Raw genomic sequence first — 13,825 nt, 5'->3', positions numbered from 1 at the left:
CCCCCCCAGTCCTCCCACACCAACAACCTCCCTCATCATCGTGGCACGTGCACCGCACTCGCCAAACCACAGCTTTAGACTCCTTTGAAGAAGCAGAAGTCCTCATGGGTTAGGGTGCTCGACGTTTAAAAAACAGCCTGTCGCTAGCCCAGCTGAGCCGGGCCGATCAGCCGGGGCTTTGGGGTGCAGCGCCCGTCCCCCCACCTGGCCGGGGGGGCACCGGCCGGCGCCCTGGGCCCAAGGCTGGTCGTTGCTGAAAGCAATTGTGTGCTTTGGGGAGAGGAGAAGGGAAACTCTTGGTTTTGACACCGTTTCTCATCTTATCTTTTAAACATTAGTTTCAGTCGTGATTTAGAGTCTTACGGGAACAACGTGCTGGTTTAGGTACCCGAGTCGATGCGCAGCACTTTCGGTCTGGAAGAGGAAATCCAGTGCACCGGCTGCTCGGGCAGTTGGTGGCACTTACAGGGCCCCCGCCCGCCCGGGGACTTGCCGGCTGTCCAGAGAAGAAGCCGGCCTGACGCTGCAGCGCCTTGGGTTGAGGCAGGAAAGCTCCGCGGCGAAGCTGTCAGGGCAGAAGGATCCAGAAGAGCTGCCGCCTTCTCCCTCTGCCCAGCGAAGCCCCCGAGGTGGTGGGCTAGGCAGCGGAGGGTCCGCAGGGTTCCCGGCACTGGCTGCTGGGACCCTGTCAGGGCGGCCCCAGGCCGTTGGCGCATCGCTGCTTTCCTTTGCGGGGACGCCTCTCGGAGTCCTGGAGGGATGTCCCTCCCTTAGGAGGTCAGGGATGTCGTCGAAAGGCAGGCCGAGGAGACAGCAGGCAGCGCCTGGCATGGGGCCGCCCTCCCACCGGCGGCTGTGCCCCCCCGGGCTCTGGCCCACGCCCGCCCCATCGCCTGCCTCCTCACTGCTCTCCCTTGCGGACCTGGCTTGACCGCTTGTCCGAGCCCACCTCCCAAGCAGGGCTGTAAGCCCCCGGAGGGAGGGGGCCGCGCCTCTGCCCTGCTGCCCCGGGGACAGGACAGACCCTACCCTGGGCTGCTGCCGGGCCCCTGTGGACTCAGAGGCCACGAGGATGGTGTCCTGCCCACCCGCCACGGCCTCACCGCCGCCCTCGGCGCTGCTTCTTGCGGACGAGCCTCCCTGGCCCCCCCGCGGGGTCTCCAGCCGGCTCTACCCTCGGCTCCGGCCTCTTCACCTGGCCCCCAGCGGGCGCGACGCCTCGCGGGGTGAGGGGCCCAGCCACGGGCAGAGCCCGTGTCCCCACGGCGTAGAAGCCGCGGGCGCGTCCCTGTCACCTCGGAACCTTCGCCTCTGCCCCCGTGTATCACCCACTGTGGCTCGAGAACATTTTGTCAGCAACTAACAACCCCTTTCAAAATTATTTTGCAGCAAATACTGACGGATACAGAAATGTCGTCACAGGAGAGCTGCGCCAAAAAGGTAGGGCAGCTCGTTTCGTGCTTTCTTCTGTCCGTCCCGGTTGGATGGCCCTGCGGGTTCTAGTGCCCAGGCACACAGCTGGCACGGGTGGCCCTGCAGCCCGTGGGCAATCAGCAGGCAGATCCTGCAGGGAACAATAATTCGTAAGCAGTTAGAACAATGCTGAGTTGTACCGTGTCGGGGCGGGGGGGGGAGTCCGCCACTGAACCATCCAGCTCTTGAGAACGGAGGAGACGCTCTGCTCGGGCCGGGCAGCCACATTAGAATTACATAAGCTCAGGTCGTGTTTCTTTAACTATCTTCACTGGAGTCTCCCACGAAAAGAATACAGCGGGGGCTGGGGAACTGGCTGCAGATTCAAGGAAGGTTTTGGCTGTACTAATAGCTCCCAAAGAAGGCTCACGCACCGCGCTGAGTAAGCAGACCATGAGGGTGAAAGATGTGCTGATGGCGGGCGACAGCCGGGGAGCAAACCTGAGCTCTGAGAGATCCAGGGAGCGGAACGGGCCGGAGACTCCGCAGCCCGGGCAGGGCTGCCCTCGGACAACAGAGCTCCTGTCCACACCGCTGGGGAAGGCGCCGGGGCCAGGGCAGCGCCCCAAAACTTGCGCTCCCTGCCCGGGTGGAGCGCGGCATCCACACGCAGGCACACGCGCGCGCACACGCAGTCACCTATCTATCATTCTGGATTTTCCTACAATTAGAATAGCATTCCCTCGCCTGGCATCCTTGCTTAAGAGCTCCACGAGCCAACGTGGAGAGACTACGTTTAATTAGAACGTGCGCGGCCGCGTCAAGGGGCGCAGCCCGGGAGGCTCGAGCTCTGAATCGGCGCTGAGTCATCCCCTGCCTGTCAAGTGCTGTTTTCTTAATGTCAAAGTCTCAATTGGGTTTTTCGACTCAGAATAGGTGCTTAAGGAGCACCGCCGGCCTTTCAGGTAGGGCAAGCCGGGGCTTGAGCTGAGCATCGAGTCTCCGTAAACGCCCCTTCCCGGCGCCACGGCCGAGAGGACGTGGGCACTTTGCCAGGGGTCAAGCCTTGCCGGGGGTCCAGCTCAGGTGGTCTGAGCAGGTCCACCTGGGCAGGCCTCTCCGTGGCGGACGGGGAGGGGACCCGCCACTTCTTACCAGGTTAACCGCGGAGATGTTTTGGAGAACACTCTGTGACGGGAGGCATTTCTAAACAGAGAGTGACATCGGGCAGCAGCCACGGGCACGGGGTGAACTTACCCGGCGCGGCTCCGTGCCACGCGGCCGTGCTTCTGGCCTCAGGGGCCTCTTACCCGCGCAGACAAGGACGAGGCGTCCGGGCCGCGGTTGTCCTCCTTACGACTGTCAGAGCGCACCGTGACGCAGGCCCCAAGGCTGGTCCATTGTCCCCTTGCTCCTTTCCTGCCCTCTTGAAACAAATCCACGTTTTCTTAGAAGATAAAATGCAGAAACGACTTTAAGCAGCTCTTCCATATTTCTGAGAACTGCAGCCTTTCACTTCCTCCTGCAAGGCTGCAGCCGGTTTTCCAGTCTCTCGGCTCCTGGAGGGAACAGGAAACCTCCACTTTGCCGCCACAGACACGTCCCTGGCACCTGCCGGTGGGCAGGGCGTCCTCCCTGATGTGTTCCTGTGGGAGCTGAGGACGAGATGAGTCTATGGTGGGCAGTTGAGGACAAAGGTCAAGGCAGATGGGAAAGAGGTCAACGGTCCATAGAATGGGCTGTGAAGGGGCAGCTAGACTGGAAGGACAGGCGCGGGCGCGGGCGTGCGCGCGGTGCTCTGGGAGGGGCGGGGTTTTGTGATTTGGGGGTCATCGTGTGGCACTGTCCAGGGGTCGTCCAGGGCCCGTGGACCATTGGCTCGCGTGAATCGGGCGACTTTGCGGCCCCGTCCCACCTAACGCAGGCCCTGGGGCGCCCAGGAACGCAGGGGGCAGGACCCTGGGGGCCAGCCCACGGGGCGGGGACACAGCAGGGTGTCCCCCGGGTCACAGGGGTGGTTGGGGCCGCCCCAGGGCCAGGCTCGCCGCTGTCTCCCAGCAGCACCTCTCCTCCACCACGTCCAGACAGCGGGCTGCCCGGGCAGGGGTCCGCATGGCTCGCCAGACTGAGAAGCTGCACCCACCTCCCGGTGACCCACTGATTCCCAGGGTGCCCCCGCTGGGGGGTCAAGTGAAAGCCGAATGCTGGTGCATACACCTGGACCCCAAAATCCCCAGACACTGTGGGAGATGCGGGGGGCGGAGGCTATTGTCAAAAGGAAGCAGGTTGCTGTCCAGTAAACGGGGGCCCTGCTTGACCTTCTTTCCCAAGAGAACAGGCCCTGTGAGGAGCCATGGGACTTACGGCTGCGCGGGAGAAATGCGTTTCTAAAATGCCTAATTGCTACCGGGAGCGTGTGCTGTTCTACGGCTGCGTCACTGAATTCCTTGGAAATGGGACAAAGACGCTCTCATTGATGTGCTTCCTGTTTGGGGTTTTTGCGTATGGCTGACGGGACCCAGCATCGCAGAGCGTGTGCAGTCGGCAGCCTTTAAGAGCCAAGCGCCCGGGGTGGCCAGTTGGCATCTCTGAACTCGGTTATTCCTTCTGTATGAGGATCCGGTCCTGCTTCTTTATCTGCTTCAGTGAAATGTGACGAAAGTGAATTAATTCAATCAGTGGACTGACTGATGAGAAACAGAAAATGTGATACGATTGGTGGGAAAGTCATGGTTATAAATCTTAAATGTTAGAGCGCCCAGGAACTGTGGACATACTACCTACCCAGCGTTTACACGGGGGACCGAGCCCCAAAGCCTGGTGGCACCAGACATCCCCATTTAGAACCCAGGATTGGAATTCAGCATTAGAATCCAGGATTGGGACCCTGGATTAGAGCCCAGGATTAGAGCCCAGAATTGGAACCCAGGATTAGAACTCAGAATTAGATCCTAAGATTAGAACCCAGGATTGGAATCCAGCATTAGAACCCAGGATTAGAACTCAGCGTTGGAACACAGTATTCGAACCCAGGATTAGAATCCAGATTAGAACTCAAGATTAGATCCTAAAATTAGAACCCAGGATTAGAACCCATTATTGGAATCCAGCATTATAGGCCAGGATTAGCATCCAGGATTAGAAACCAGGTTTAGAAACTAGGATAGAATCCAGGATTAGAACCCAAGGTTGGAACCCAGGCTTGGAACCCTGGACTGGAAGGCAGGACTGGAACCCAGGACCCTGGGGCAGGGGTGGACATGGGGTGGGACTCCCTTTGGCGTGACATCAGCCACAGCCTGTGAGGGGCACCAGGCTTGGTCCTGCCCCACAAGGGGCAGATTCACCACCAGGGGTCAGAGCCGGGGGCTATGTTGCCATGGACCCCTTGACCCCTGTCCCCCACCCACCGGTCCCTGCGTTCCTCCATCATCGTCCCTCGAAACACCCCCGTCTTCACCTTATGCCCCCCTCAGGCCCCTCTCCGCCCCCCCGTCCCACACCCCCTGGCAGCTTCGGAGCTGCCGCGGGGACCCAGCTGGCCCAGCCCCCTCCCTGCCTTCCCACGCCCGGTCCGCGGGCACTCGGGGCCTCGCCGGCCCCTGGCGCGGAGCCTCTCCGGCCGCAGGTCGGCTGCTGCGCCTCCGAGCAGCGGCGCGGGCCGTGGGCCGCCCCCTCCAGGAGACCCTCTATTTAGTCTCTGTTTACTTAGAGGGAAAGCCTGGGGGCTCCGGCAAGCAAACACCTGCGGGTTGTCCATCCATCACTCCCCCCGGCTCCCTGGAGAGCCGGCTGGAGCCTCTAATAGAAAGGCCGGGGAAGAGGCTTTGGGGACAAATAAAGAGCCACGTTAAGGGCCCGCTGAAAATAGATGGAAGACATTATTAAGGCTCAATGGCCGTCTTATCAAAATCCAATAGGACAGACATTTGGCAAAGGGCTTAAATTTATTCTTTGGCTTTCTGGAGGGCTTGGATTTATCCGTTAACAAGAGTGTGGCCCCCCGGGGGATGGTATCAGCTGAAAGAATTTGATTCAATCTCTTCGGTATATGAGAAGGGTTCGCGCCCTGCGGCCCTTCCTTTGTCCAGTTTATCTTGCCTTCTCTCGCGTCTTGAAAGAGCAGGGCGCGTTAGCAGGGCGCTGCGGCCGGAAGGCAAACAGAAGTTACCTTTCCCCTTTTTTCCTTTTTTGAGTTCCTTCTCCTCCCCCCAAACACTCTGGGGGAAAATAATATAAAATAAAATAAATAAATACATATATATATATATCTATCTCAGGAATTTGCATCAGGAGGGCTAGGGCCCAGAACTGGAGAGCAGAAATGGAGACTCTTCAGAAGCTTCGAAAAATTGAGCCGTGTCGCCATACCACAAACGAGGTTAGAAGGAGAGTCAAAAATAAATTGAGCTAATAAAGGCAGACTGCTGAGAAAGGGGCCACTGAGAGGTCCATAAATCTCTCCCCGTTATTATTACTAGGTACAAAATGCTACAGGTCATAAAAGTCATCCCAGCGCCCAGCCCTGCCCCGTCCCAACAGCATGATTGATGGAGAATTACGGTAATTGGTGAGATGATCATTTGGGCGTTAGAGCCCCGGCCCGGCCCGCTGGGCTGCCCTGAGGACGTTTCCTGGGGCCAGGCTGGGCGGCTCGGCCTCTGGTGACCGGAGCCCCGAGGCCTCTGGGGTCCCCCTACAGGGACAGGATAAACGGCGCGGGACAGCGGGCAGCTGTGACTCTTTTACGCAGGGGATGACCACGGACGCCACCCCCGGGCGAGCTGAGCCGGCCTCCCCGCGGGCCGGGTCCAGGCTTCCCCGGGTGGACGGGGCACGCCCGGCCCCCGCCAGGGGCCGCAGGGTTTCCATCCCGCTTCGCGCCGTGCGGCTTATTCTGTTTTGCCTCGTTTCTCCCCGAAGGAAGCAGGGACGCTTTCCTTGTGCCGGAGGCGGAGGCGAGGAGGCAGGCGGCTGGAAGGACCTGCGGGGCGATTGCAGAGTGAGGGGGGCTGATGGGCCTTCCGGAAGGTTCTCCGCGGCTGCCCTTTTGCTCGCGGCACCTCCGTTGTCCCCGGCGGTGGCGAGGTTGGTGCCAGCAAGGTATCTTCAGAAATCCTTCCGCCCCGTGACCCGCTCCCAGCCCAGCCAGCGGTGCTCAGAGGTCCCCGAGCTCTCAACCACAGCGCGTGGTTTAAGGGAAAAAACACAGATCCCAGCGGCGCCCCGGCCCCAAGACGCCAGCCCCGGAATCGTGAATTTGCGTGCGCGATCGGTTATGTCTTCGTCGGCAGCGGAGTGTGCTGAGCGGCCGGAGCCGGCCCCGAGTTGGTTTGATAATCTCCGCCTGAATGGCCGCGCTCTGGCCCGTAAGCCCCCGACAAAAGGCTGGACGCCGGCTGACAGCCCCGCGCAGCGCGCCCCCCGCGCCATTGTTCCGAGGCTGCCGATAAAAGAGCGGGGACTCCATTAATTCAGCGCGTGAACATATAGCCGAGTCAGGGCCCTCTTGAGAACAATAATCTGGAGGGCAGCTCCAGTTGCCATGGAAACTAAGTACTCCTAAGAAGTTTGCATCCTCGATTTTGCTGAATCAAAGCCTGGAATGCCCCGAGGTGCGTGGGCCGCGGCGACCGCGGCGTGTCGCTGGCACCCTCCTCCGCCCGCGCGCCGTCCCCTAACCCCGTCCCCACGCCGCCCGCGCCCCGGGGGCTCTCCTGGGGGTGCAGGGGCTGCTCCTGGGCAGCCCGGCCCATCGACCGGCGCGGGAGGGGCACCGCGGCAGCTCCACAGCCCCCCCACACGTGGACTCTGACCCCGCCACGGGCAGCCACCGGCACCGGGCGCTGTCCATGTCCCTCCACGCACTGATAAGGGTGATCAATGGCCCCTCGGCCTGGCCCCGAGGGTGACTTATGGGCAGCCCCGGGCCAGGTGACGACTTTATAAATGTGACCCTTCTGCCCCCTTTTGCCCCCACCCCTGAATTGAGCCGCTTCCACCTCCCCCCACCCCGGCCTCCTCTAAATCAGCTTAAGCCATCAGGTGAGAGGGAAGGAGGGCAGCTAATTAATTTCCCTGGCGGTAATTTATTACCTGCCGCCGTGGTGCCATCTCCAAAGAGACGCAGGGCCGAGGCCGGCCCTGGGCTGCGGGGCGCGGGCAGGAGGGGACACCGTGCCCCAGGTCGGCCCCTCGGCCCGCGCGGGCGAGAGAGGAACGGGGTTTTCTTTCTCACCTGGAACCCGTGGCCGCCAAACGTCCCCCGGGAAGGCGCCGGCACGGTGGACGGAGGGCGGGCAGCGGCCGCCCCCCACAGCAGCCCCCGGCGCGGGCCTGGGAGCGCAAGTGGCCGCGGGGACCCCCCTTCCCGGGCCAGTGGCGTTTTCTGCAAACCGTTAATCTCAACAGCGGGGAAGTGTGCGCTCGTCTCTGGGGGGCGTTATCCCACGAGGGGGAGCCAAGGCCCCTTCCCCTTGTCCCTGGGTCTGGGGACACGCGGGAGCCGGGCTGGGCCTATCGCCCCTCCCCTGCCCACGCAGACCCCTGGACCTCCCGCCCTGCACTCTCCGCTCTGATGGCATGGGGCCGTGGGCTGTCGTGGCACAGGGGAGAGCCACTTGGCCCAGCCCTGGCCGCGCGGGCCCTGCTTAGCGCCTGCCCCTGCGGCCGGCAGGGGACAGGCGCCGAGGGGCCTGTGGTGGCCGTGGCGGTCAGAGCCGGCGGCCAGCCTTGGCGGCAGGGACGAGCGGCTTCTTCAGGCCTCTGCCCCCAAGAGCCCCATTTGCGGAGCTGGGACCCAATTCACCCAAATCCCCTGCTTACCGGACGTCCAGGCAGACCCCGGCGTGGGGCGCGCAGGAGCCCAAAACAAGCTCCCGGCAGGTGGACGCCGCCGCGGGCCCGGGTCCTCAGGCAGGATTTATTGGATACATTACGGCTTTATGGGAGCCAGATGGTGATGTCAATGGAATGTGTAATCTTCAGGTGGGTGCACCAGCGAGTTAATTGAAATTGCGCCGCGCTATTAGGAGAGAAAAATGGAGCTGCGCGGGGGCCTCTCTGGCGGCTTCTGCCTTCCGCGCACGGGCACGCGCCGGCGAGCTCGGCGGACCTGGCTCGGGGGCGCTGCTTCCCGGCACTTCCGCTCTCCGGGGGGGGGAGCGACATGATCCCCTCCAGCCTGGGACCCGGGCGATAAGCTCAATTATTATGATATTTATTGTTTTGAATACAGAGTCAACTTCTGGTTTCAGAAAAACAGGTGCGCCACGGTGGCGCACTCCTATCCAGGATAAAAGGTGGCAGCTCCCGTGGGCCGGCAGGCCCTGGGGACCCCTCCCCACGGGCAACCCTCGGCGACCTCATGCCCCCCCAGAGGCTCCTCTCCAAGGGTGATGCCCAGTAGGGCCGAGTGGTTTCCCGGCGGTGCCACCCGTGCGTCCCAGACACGGGGAGGGGGCTTCTTGAGCGACCCGGCATTCTCGAGTGGGTTTCCCTGGGACAGCCTCGGGGGGCCAGGACCCCCTCCTGGAGCCGGGGGCTGGGGGCTGCCTTGGAGGGCCTGCTTTGGGGTGTGGTCTGTGGAAGTCCTCCGGAGGAGCCAGTGTCCCTCCATGGAAGGCCGTGTTCCCCCAACCTGGCCCCGGAAGGTACGGCATGTAGGGAGAGCTGAGCCCAGGGTTGGGGGTGAGGGAGGCGGGGAGGGGGCAGCTGGGGCCTAGGGCAGGTCCAGGGATGGGGACGGGTCTGGGGTACAGAGCTGCCAGCACCCTGGGCTCTGCCGAGGTGTAGCTCCTTGCAGGTGAGACCACCGCAGTTGGGTGGACCTCCACATGGCGTGGAGCTTAAAGCCCCCCGTCTGGCTGAGCTGTGGGCAGGATGGGGGCCACCACCTGCAGCCCACACGAACCCTGTGTGCCAGGCACGCCACACGCCGTCCTGCTGCTGCGTCATCACCGATAGGAGCTTGCGAGATGCAGGCACTCCGTGCGCATTAACTCATTTTCCCCAAAACACCCCTGCTGGTGTTTTTATCGCCAACTTTACACTGCACAGGAAACCAAGGTGCAGAGAGTTTAAGTCACTTGCCCAAGGCCACAGCATTACCTGGAGAAGCCAGGTTTTTCAAATACTGGCACGTAAGACTCAGAAGCAACTGTCCTTCAGAATTGTGTTACACCTTCTCTCCACCAGGATGCCTTTCCAGCCCTGACGTCAGAGCTGACCTTTGCAATCTGGGAATTAAGTCCAGAATAGTGCCAGACCATAGGTGCAATGGAGTTGAGAGAAAGGCAAGACGATTGGAGTAACTGGACGTAGGTTTTTCCGTCAGCTAGTGCCACAGTAATGCTGTGTAACAACCATCCCCAAACTCAGTGGCTTAGCGCTCATTGATTCTCGCTCACACTGTGTGCAAGTTGGTTGATCCAAAGGCTTCATCGGGCTTGCTTCCAAGCTCACGGGTGGGTCCAGTTTGCCCTGAGTGTCGTCGCCCTCCTCGGAGCACTGGGCTGCCTGGGGTTTAATCTCATGGTGAGGGCAGAAGAAGGAAGCAGGAGCAGGGGCTGCGTCCTTAGACCTAGGCCCCCAGCATGGCCACACCCGACAGCGGGGGCATGCAGTGAGGCGCCCCTCCCTCTGGGCACGTGGCAGGGAGAACGGCGTGGGGACAGGGGACGCGTTGGCACAAGGGCGTGATCTGCACAGGAGGCCTCCTGGGGAGGTGGCACCCGGGCCGTCCCCACGTGACAGGCTAAAACGTGGAAAATGGCTCGAGGTTGCATTGACCATGGCTAAGGCAGGGGGTGGCCACGGGGCGCACCAGGATAAAGTTAGAACACGGGCCTCCTCCTGTGGCCGGCCAGCGCGGGCGAGCACAGCTTCCCCACCCCCACCCACCTGGGTGGCTCTCCCGGGTGCACCCACCCCTGGAGGACGCCTGCTGTGCCTTGGAGGGAGGTCTGGAGCCCTAGAAAAAGAGGGGCCCAGGGCTGTGGGGCCGTCGCTTGGCCCTTCGTTGGGGTGGAAGACCTGGGCAGGGGCTGGCAGGTGTGGCTCCTATGGCCAAGACCCAGGACACTGCCTGGCTTCTGCTGACCTTCCCTCCTGGCCAGGCAGGAGAGGATGGGCCCAAGCCAACCCCACCCAACACCAAGTCCAAAGGGGCACTTGCAGGTCCAGAATTAAAGGTGATGTGGTACGGCCACACGTGCCCACACCCATTACACCTGGACACGCCCTCTACGAAATACGTCAGGGCTTGCCTAGATGAAAACGTGCATGAAAAATACGCGTATTCAAAAGGACATGCACGACACTGGCAGTGGTGGTCCCCGCTCCGTGGGAACGTCGTGGGAGGCTGCTTCTCTGGAATTACTACACGGATGGGAGTTTAACGACGAGGTGTGCTGACGTCCGTTGCGGTGCTCGCTCAGCCTGCCCGGCCGGTCCTGCGCCATCAGCGCATCGGAGGCCACGCCCAGCGGTCAGCACACGGGAAGCTCTTAGGGCCTGTGCCCCAGGACCGCCGGCCTGGCCTCCGCGGCCATCGGTGCAGTTCACGGGAACCCCTGCATGCTGCCTCTTCGCGGCTCACTTGAAATTTTTTTTTTTTTAAAGATTTATTTTTATTTATTTAATTCCCCTCCCCTCCACCGGTTGTCTGTTTTTTTCTGTGTCTTTTTGCTGCGTCTTGTTTCTTTGTCCGCTTCTGTTGTCGTCAGCGGCATGGGAAGTGTGGGTGGCGCCATTCCTCGGCAGGCCTGCTCCCTCCTTCGCGCTGGGTGGCTCTCCCTATGGGTGCACTCCTTGCGCGTGGCATCAGCACTGCGCATGGGGCCAGCTCCACACGGGTCAAGGAGGCCCGGGGCTTGAACCGTGGACCTCCCATGTGGTAGACCGACGCCCTAACCACTGGGCCCAAAGTCGGTTTCCCGGCTCACTTGGATTTTGTCCGACTCGTCAGTCTCAAGATGTCACTCATTCGACAAATCTTTCCTGAGCTCCTGATGTGTGCAGCCCTGTTCCAGGTGCTGGAGAGACTATGTGATGCCAACAAAGCATGCGTACCCCCAACCTCGGCCGCCACACAGACGGGCTGCGGAGGCCTTTGCTCTCCAGGTCCCCCGACGCCCCAGGCTCGCCCCGGTGCCAGGGTCCCATCAGATCCCCCTTCACGGGGTGGGGGAGCAAGTCTCCAACATCCGTGCCCTGTCAGCTGTCTTCGTTTCAGGCAGAGAGACCCCCACCCTGCCGTGCCGGCCGTGGCGAGACCCCCGTACCCTGGTGATTCTAAGGAGTCGCCTTCCTCAGCAGTTCCTCCTTTTCTCCCCTTATATAGAGGGGGACACGGATAACAAATGGACTTTGGCCAAAGTAGAGGGAGTCTTAACTGAGCAGATTGATTGTGAGCGTACCGTTTTCCTACGTCGTGACAGGTCCTTCTCTGACTCGCACCCGCTCTTGCCGCAGGCCGCCTGCTTCGCCCGTGGAATCCGTTATTCCACCTGCCATCGTCTTCCGCCGGCCAGGGTGTACCGGGGAACGGTTTCTTCTTACCGTTAGAGAGACATTTCCCGGTACAGTGCTGATAAATTAGGTCGTAAACGGCGAGACGTGCTATTTGGGGTTGGAACCTTGCCTCTGTTATTTCTGAGCAGTGGCCAAGACTCGAAGCATTAGCCACAGAAATCCCGGCGGAGCCAGGCGGCGGGAAACCCATCACGTAAGGATCAGCCCGGGAGGCGCTTGTTGTGGGCCCGCTGACAACGCAGAGAGAGATTCAGAGACAAAAAGCCCCACCGCGCCAGGCTCTGCCCTCCTCGGCGGGCTCGGGCACCGGCACCCTCCAGGGGCCTTTTTCTCGCCTCCCAAACCCGGGCCTCTGGGTCACCGAGACCCCGAAAAGGCAGATAATTATCGGAAGGGAACCTGAAGACCGGGCGCCCCAGTGGGGTGCACAAACAGAGCCAGGAGGAGGCGTTGTGACTGGACTTCCTCCCTTTGTGTTTCTGTTTTGGAGAACTGGCAAGGTTAGAGGGAGTCATCAGAGCAGGCCTGGGAGGGGCCGGGGCACGGGGCGCCCATCGGGGGGCCGGGGCCCCGGCTCCGCGCACCTGCTCGTGGGCGGCCCTCCGGGAGGCGGAGCGGCCCCCAGGGGACAGAGGGGAGCCCTGGCGCCCCAGCCTGCCCATGGGGGGGACTGAGGCAGGCGCCGGTTGTCCCAGCCGCCACGGCAGTTCCCTTAGCCCCTCGTTGAGAAGCAGAGGCTCTGGACAGGGCGGCCTCTCCAGGGGCCAGACCCTGAAAGGGCGAGCTCGGCCTTCAGTCCACAGGCATCAGGGTGGCAGGACACGAGGGGCACGAGGGGCACAAGGGGACGTGAGATGGGACAAAAGGCAAAATCGAGGGGGACACAAAGTGGGGCATGGGGGGGACACGAGGCAGGACACGAGGGGGTGCAAGGTGGGCATGAGGTGGGCATGAGGAGGCGTGAGGGGCTCGAGGGGGCCTGAGGGGGCATGAGGGGGAGGGGCACGAGGGGACACGAGAGGTACGAGGGGGACATGAGGTGGGACAAAAGGTAAAAACGGGGGGAACACGAGGGGGACACAAAGAGGGGCATGACGGGGACACGAGGGGACACGCGGAACCCGAGGGCGCCCGGCCGAGCCCCTCGGGCAGGAAGGCCAGCTGCTCTCACCCTCCGACCCCGGTTTCTCGGCACGTCTAAGTGGGAAGCGGCTGCTCTGGGGTGCGGCCCGCCTTAGGGGTCCCCCAGCCGCGTGGGGGGGCCTCGCTTCTCGCAGGCACCTGTCTTCCTCCTCCTCTACGGGCAGGTGCGCCTGCGCGGCCCTCCCCGCAGCGTCCTGACGGAACACCAGGGCACCCTTCAGTAATCGCCCTTTGAGCCCCGGCGTGCTGCAGGGGGCTTCCTCAAAGCCCTCCGCCCTCTCGGGGCCCGCCGTGGCCGCACCTGTTCGGGAGCCCCCACCGGGTGAGGGTTGCCTCCATCCCCCCCACGCCCCCTCTCCGCCGTGCGGCAGCACTGCTCAAGGGGCAACGCTTCGCTCGTCAAATAGGACAAAACTGTCCCGGCTGCATGAGCCCAAGAAACTCCCCCGACCCTGCCCCCGGGGGCACTTCCTGGGTGGTCTTGACCCCTGGGGTTCTGGGGACCGAGCCCCAACATGGCTTCAGAGGCAGTCGGGGTTGCTGCTCGGCCTTGGCCCGAGACCGTCGTCCTGTGGAGCCTCGCCTGCACCTCCTCATGCCCCCCACAAGCACTCGCACTGCACTTGGGAGCTTTGGGGGTGAAAAGAGCTACTGGGAAGGCAAGAGGGGGTCAGTGGACAGCCTGGCCTCTTGGCACCTCTGTTTCCTCAGTGCTGGTGTGGACGTGATAGTAGCC

At 62.1% G+C, this 13,825-nt stretch overlaps 1 protein-coding gene across 4 annotated transcripts in view; it reads left to right on the top strand.

The window, feature by feature from the left end:
• Window positions 1–13,825, top strand: part of PRDM16 (PR/SET domain 16) — a 320,281-nt gene that overhangs the window by 156,366 nt on the left and 150,090 nt on the right. For all 4 annotated transcript variants that reach the window (XM_058304601.2, XM_058304600.2, XM_058304599.2 and 1 more), the window contains exon 3: window positions 1,390–1,440. In XM_058304601.2, the coding sequence (XP_058160584.1) occupies window positions 1,390–1,440 (51 nt within the window). The remainder of the gene's footprint in view (window positions 1–1,389; window positions 1,441–13,825) is intronic.

The sequence above is a fragment of the Dasypus novemcinctus genome, chromosome 9, assembly GCF_030445035.2.
Source record: "Dasypus novemcinctus isolate mDasNov1 chromosome 9, mDasNov1.1.hap2, whole genome shotgun sequence".
Classification (NCBI taxonomy): Eukaryota; Metazoa; Chordata; class Mammalia; order Cingulata; family Dasypodidae; genus Dasypus; species Dasypus novemcinctus.
Note: the sequence above shows the minus strand (reverse complement) of the source record. Positions and strands in the feature narration are given on the sequence as shown.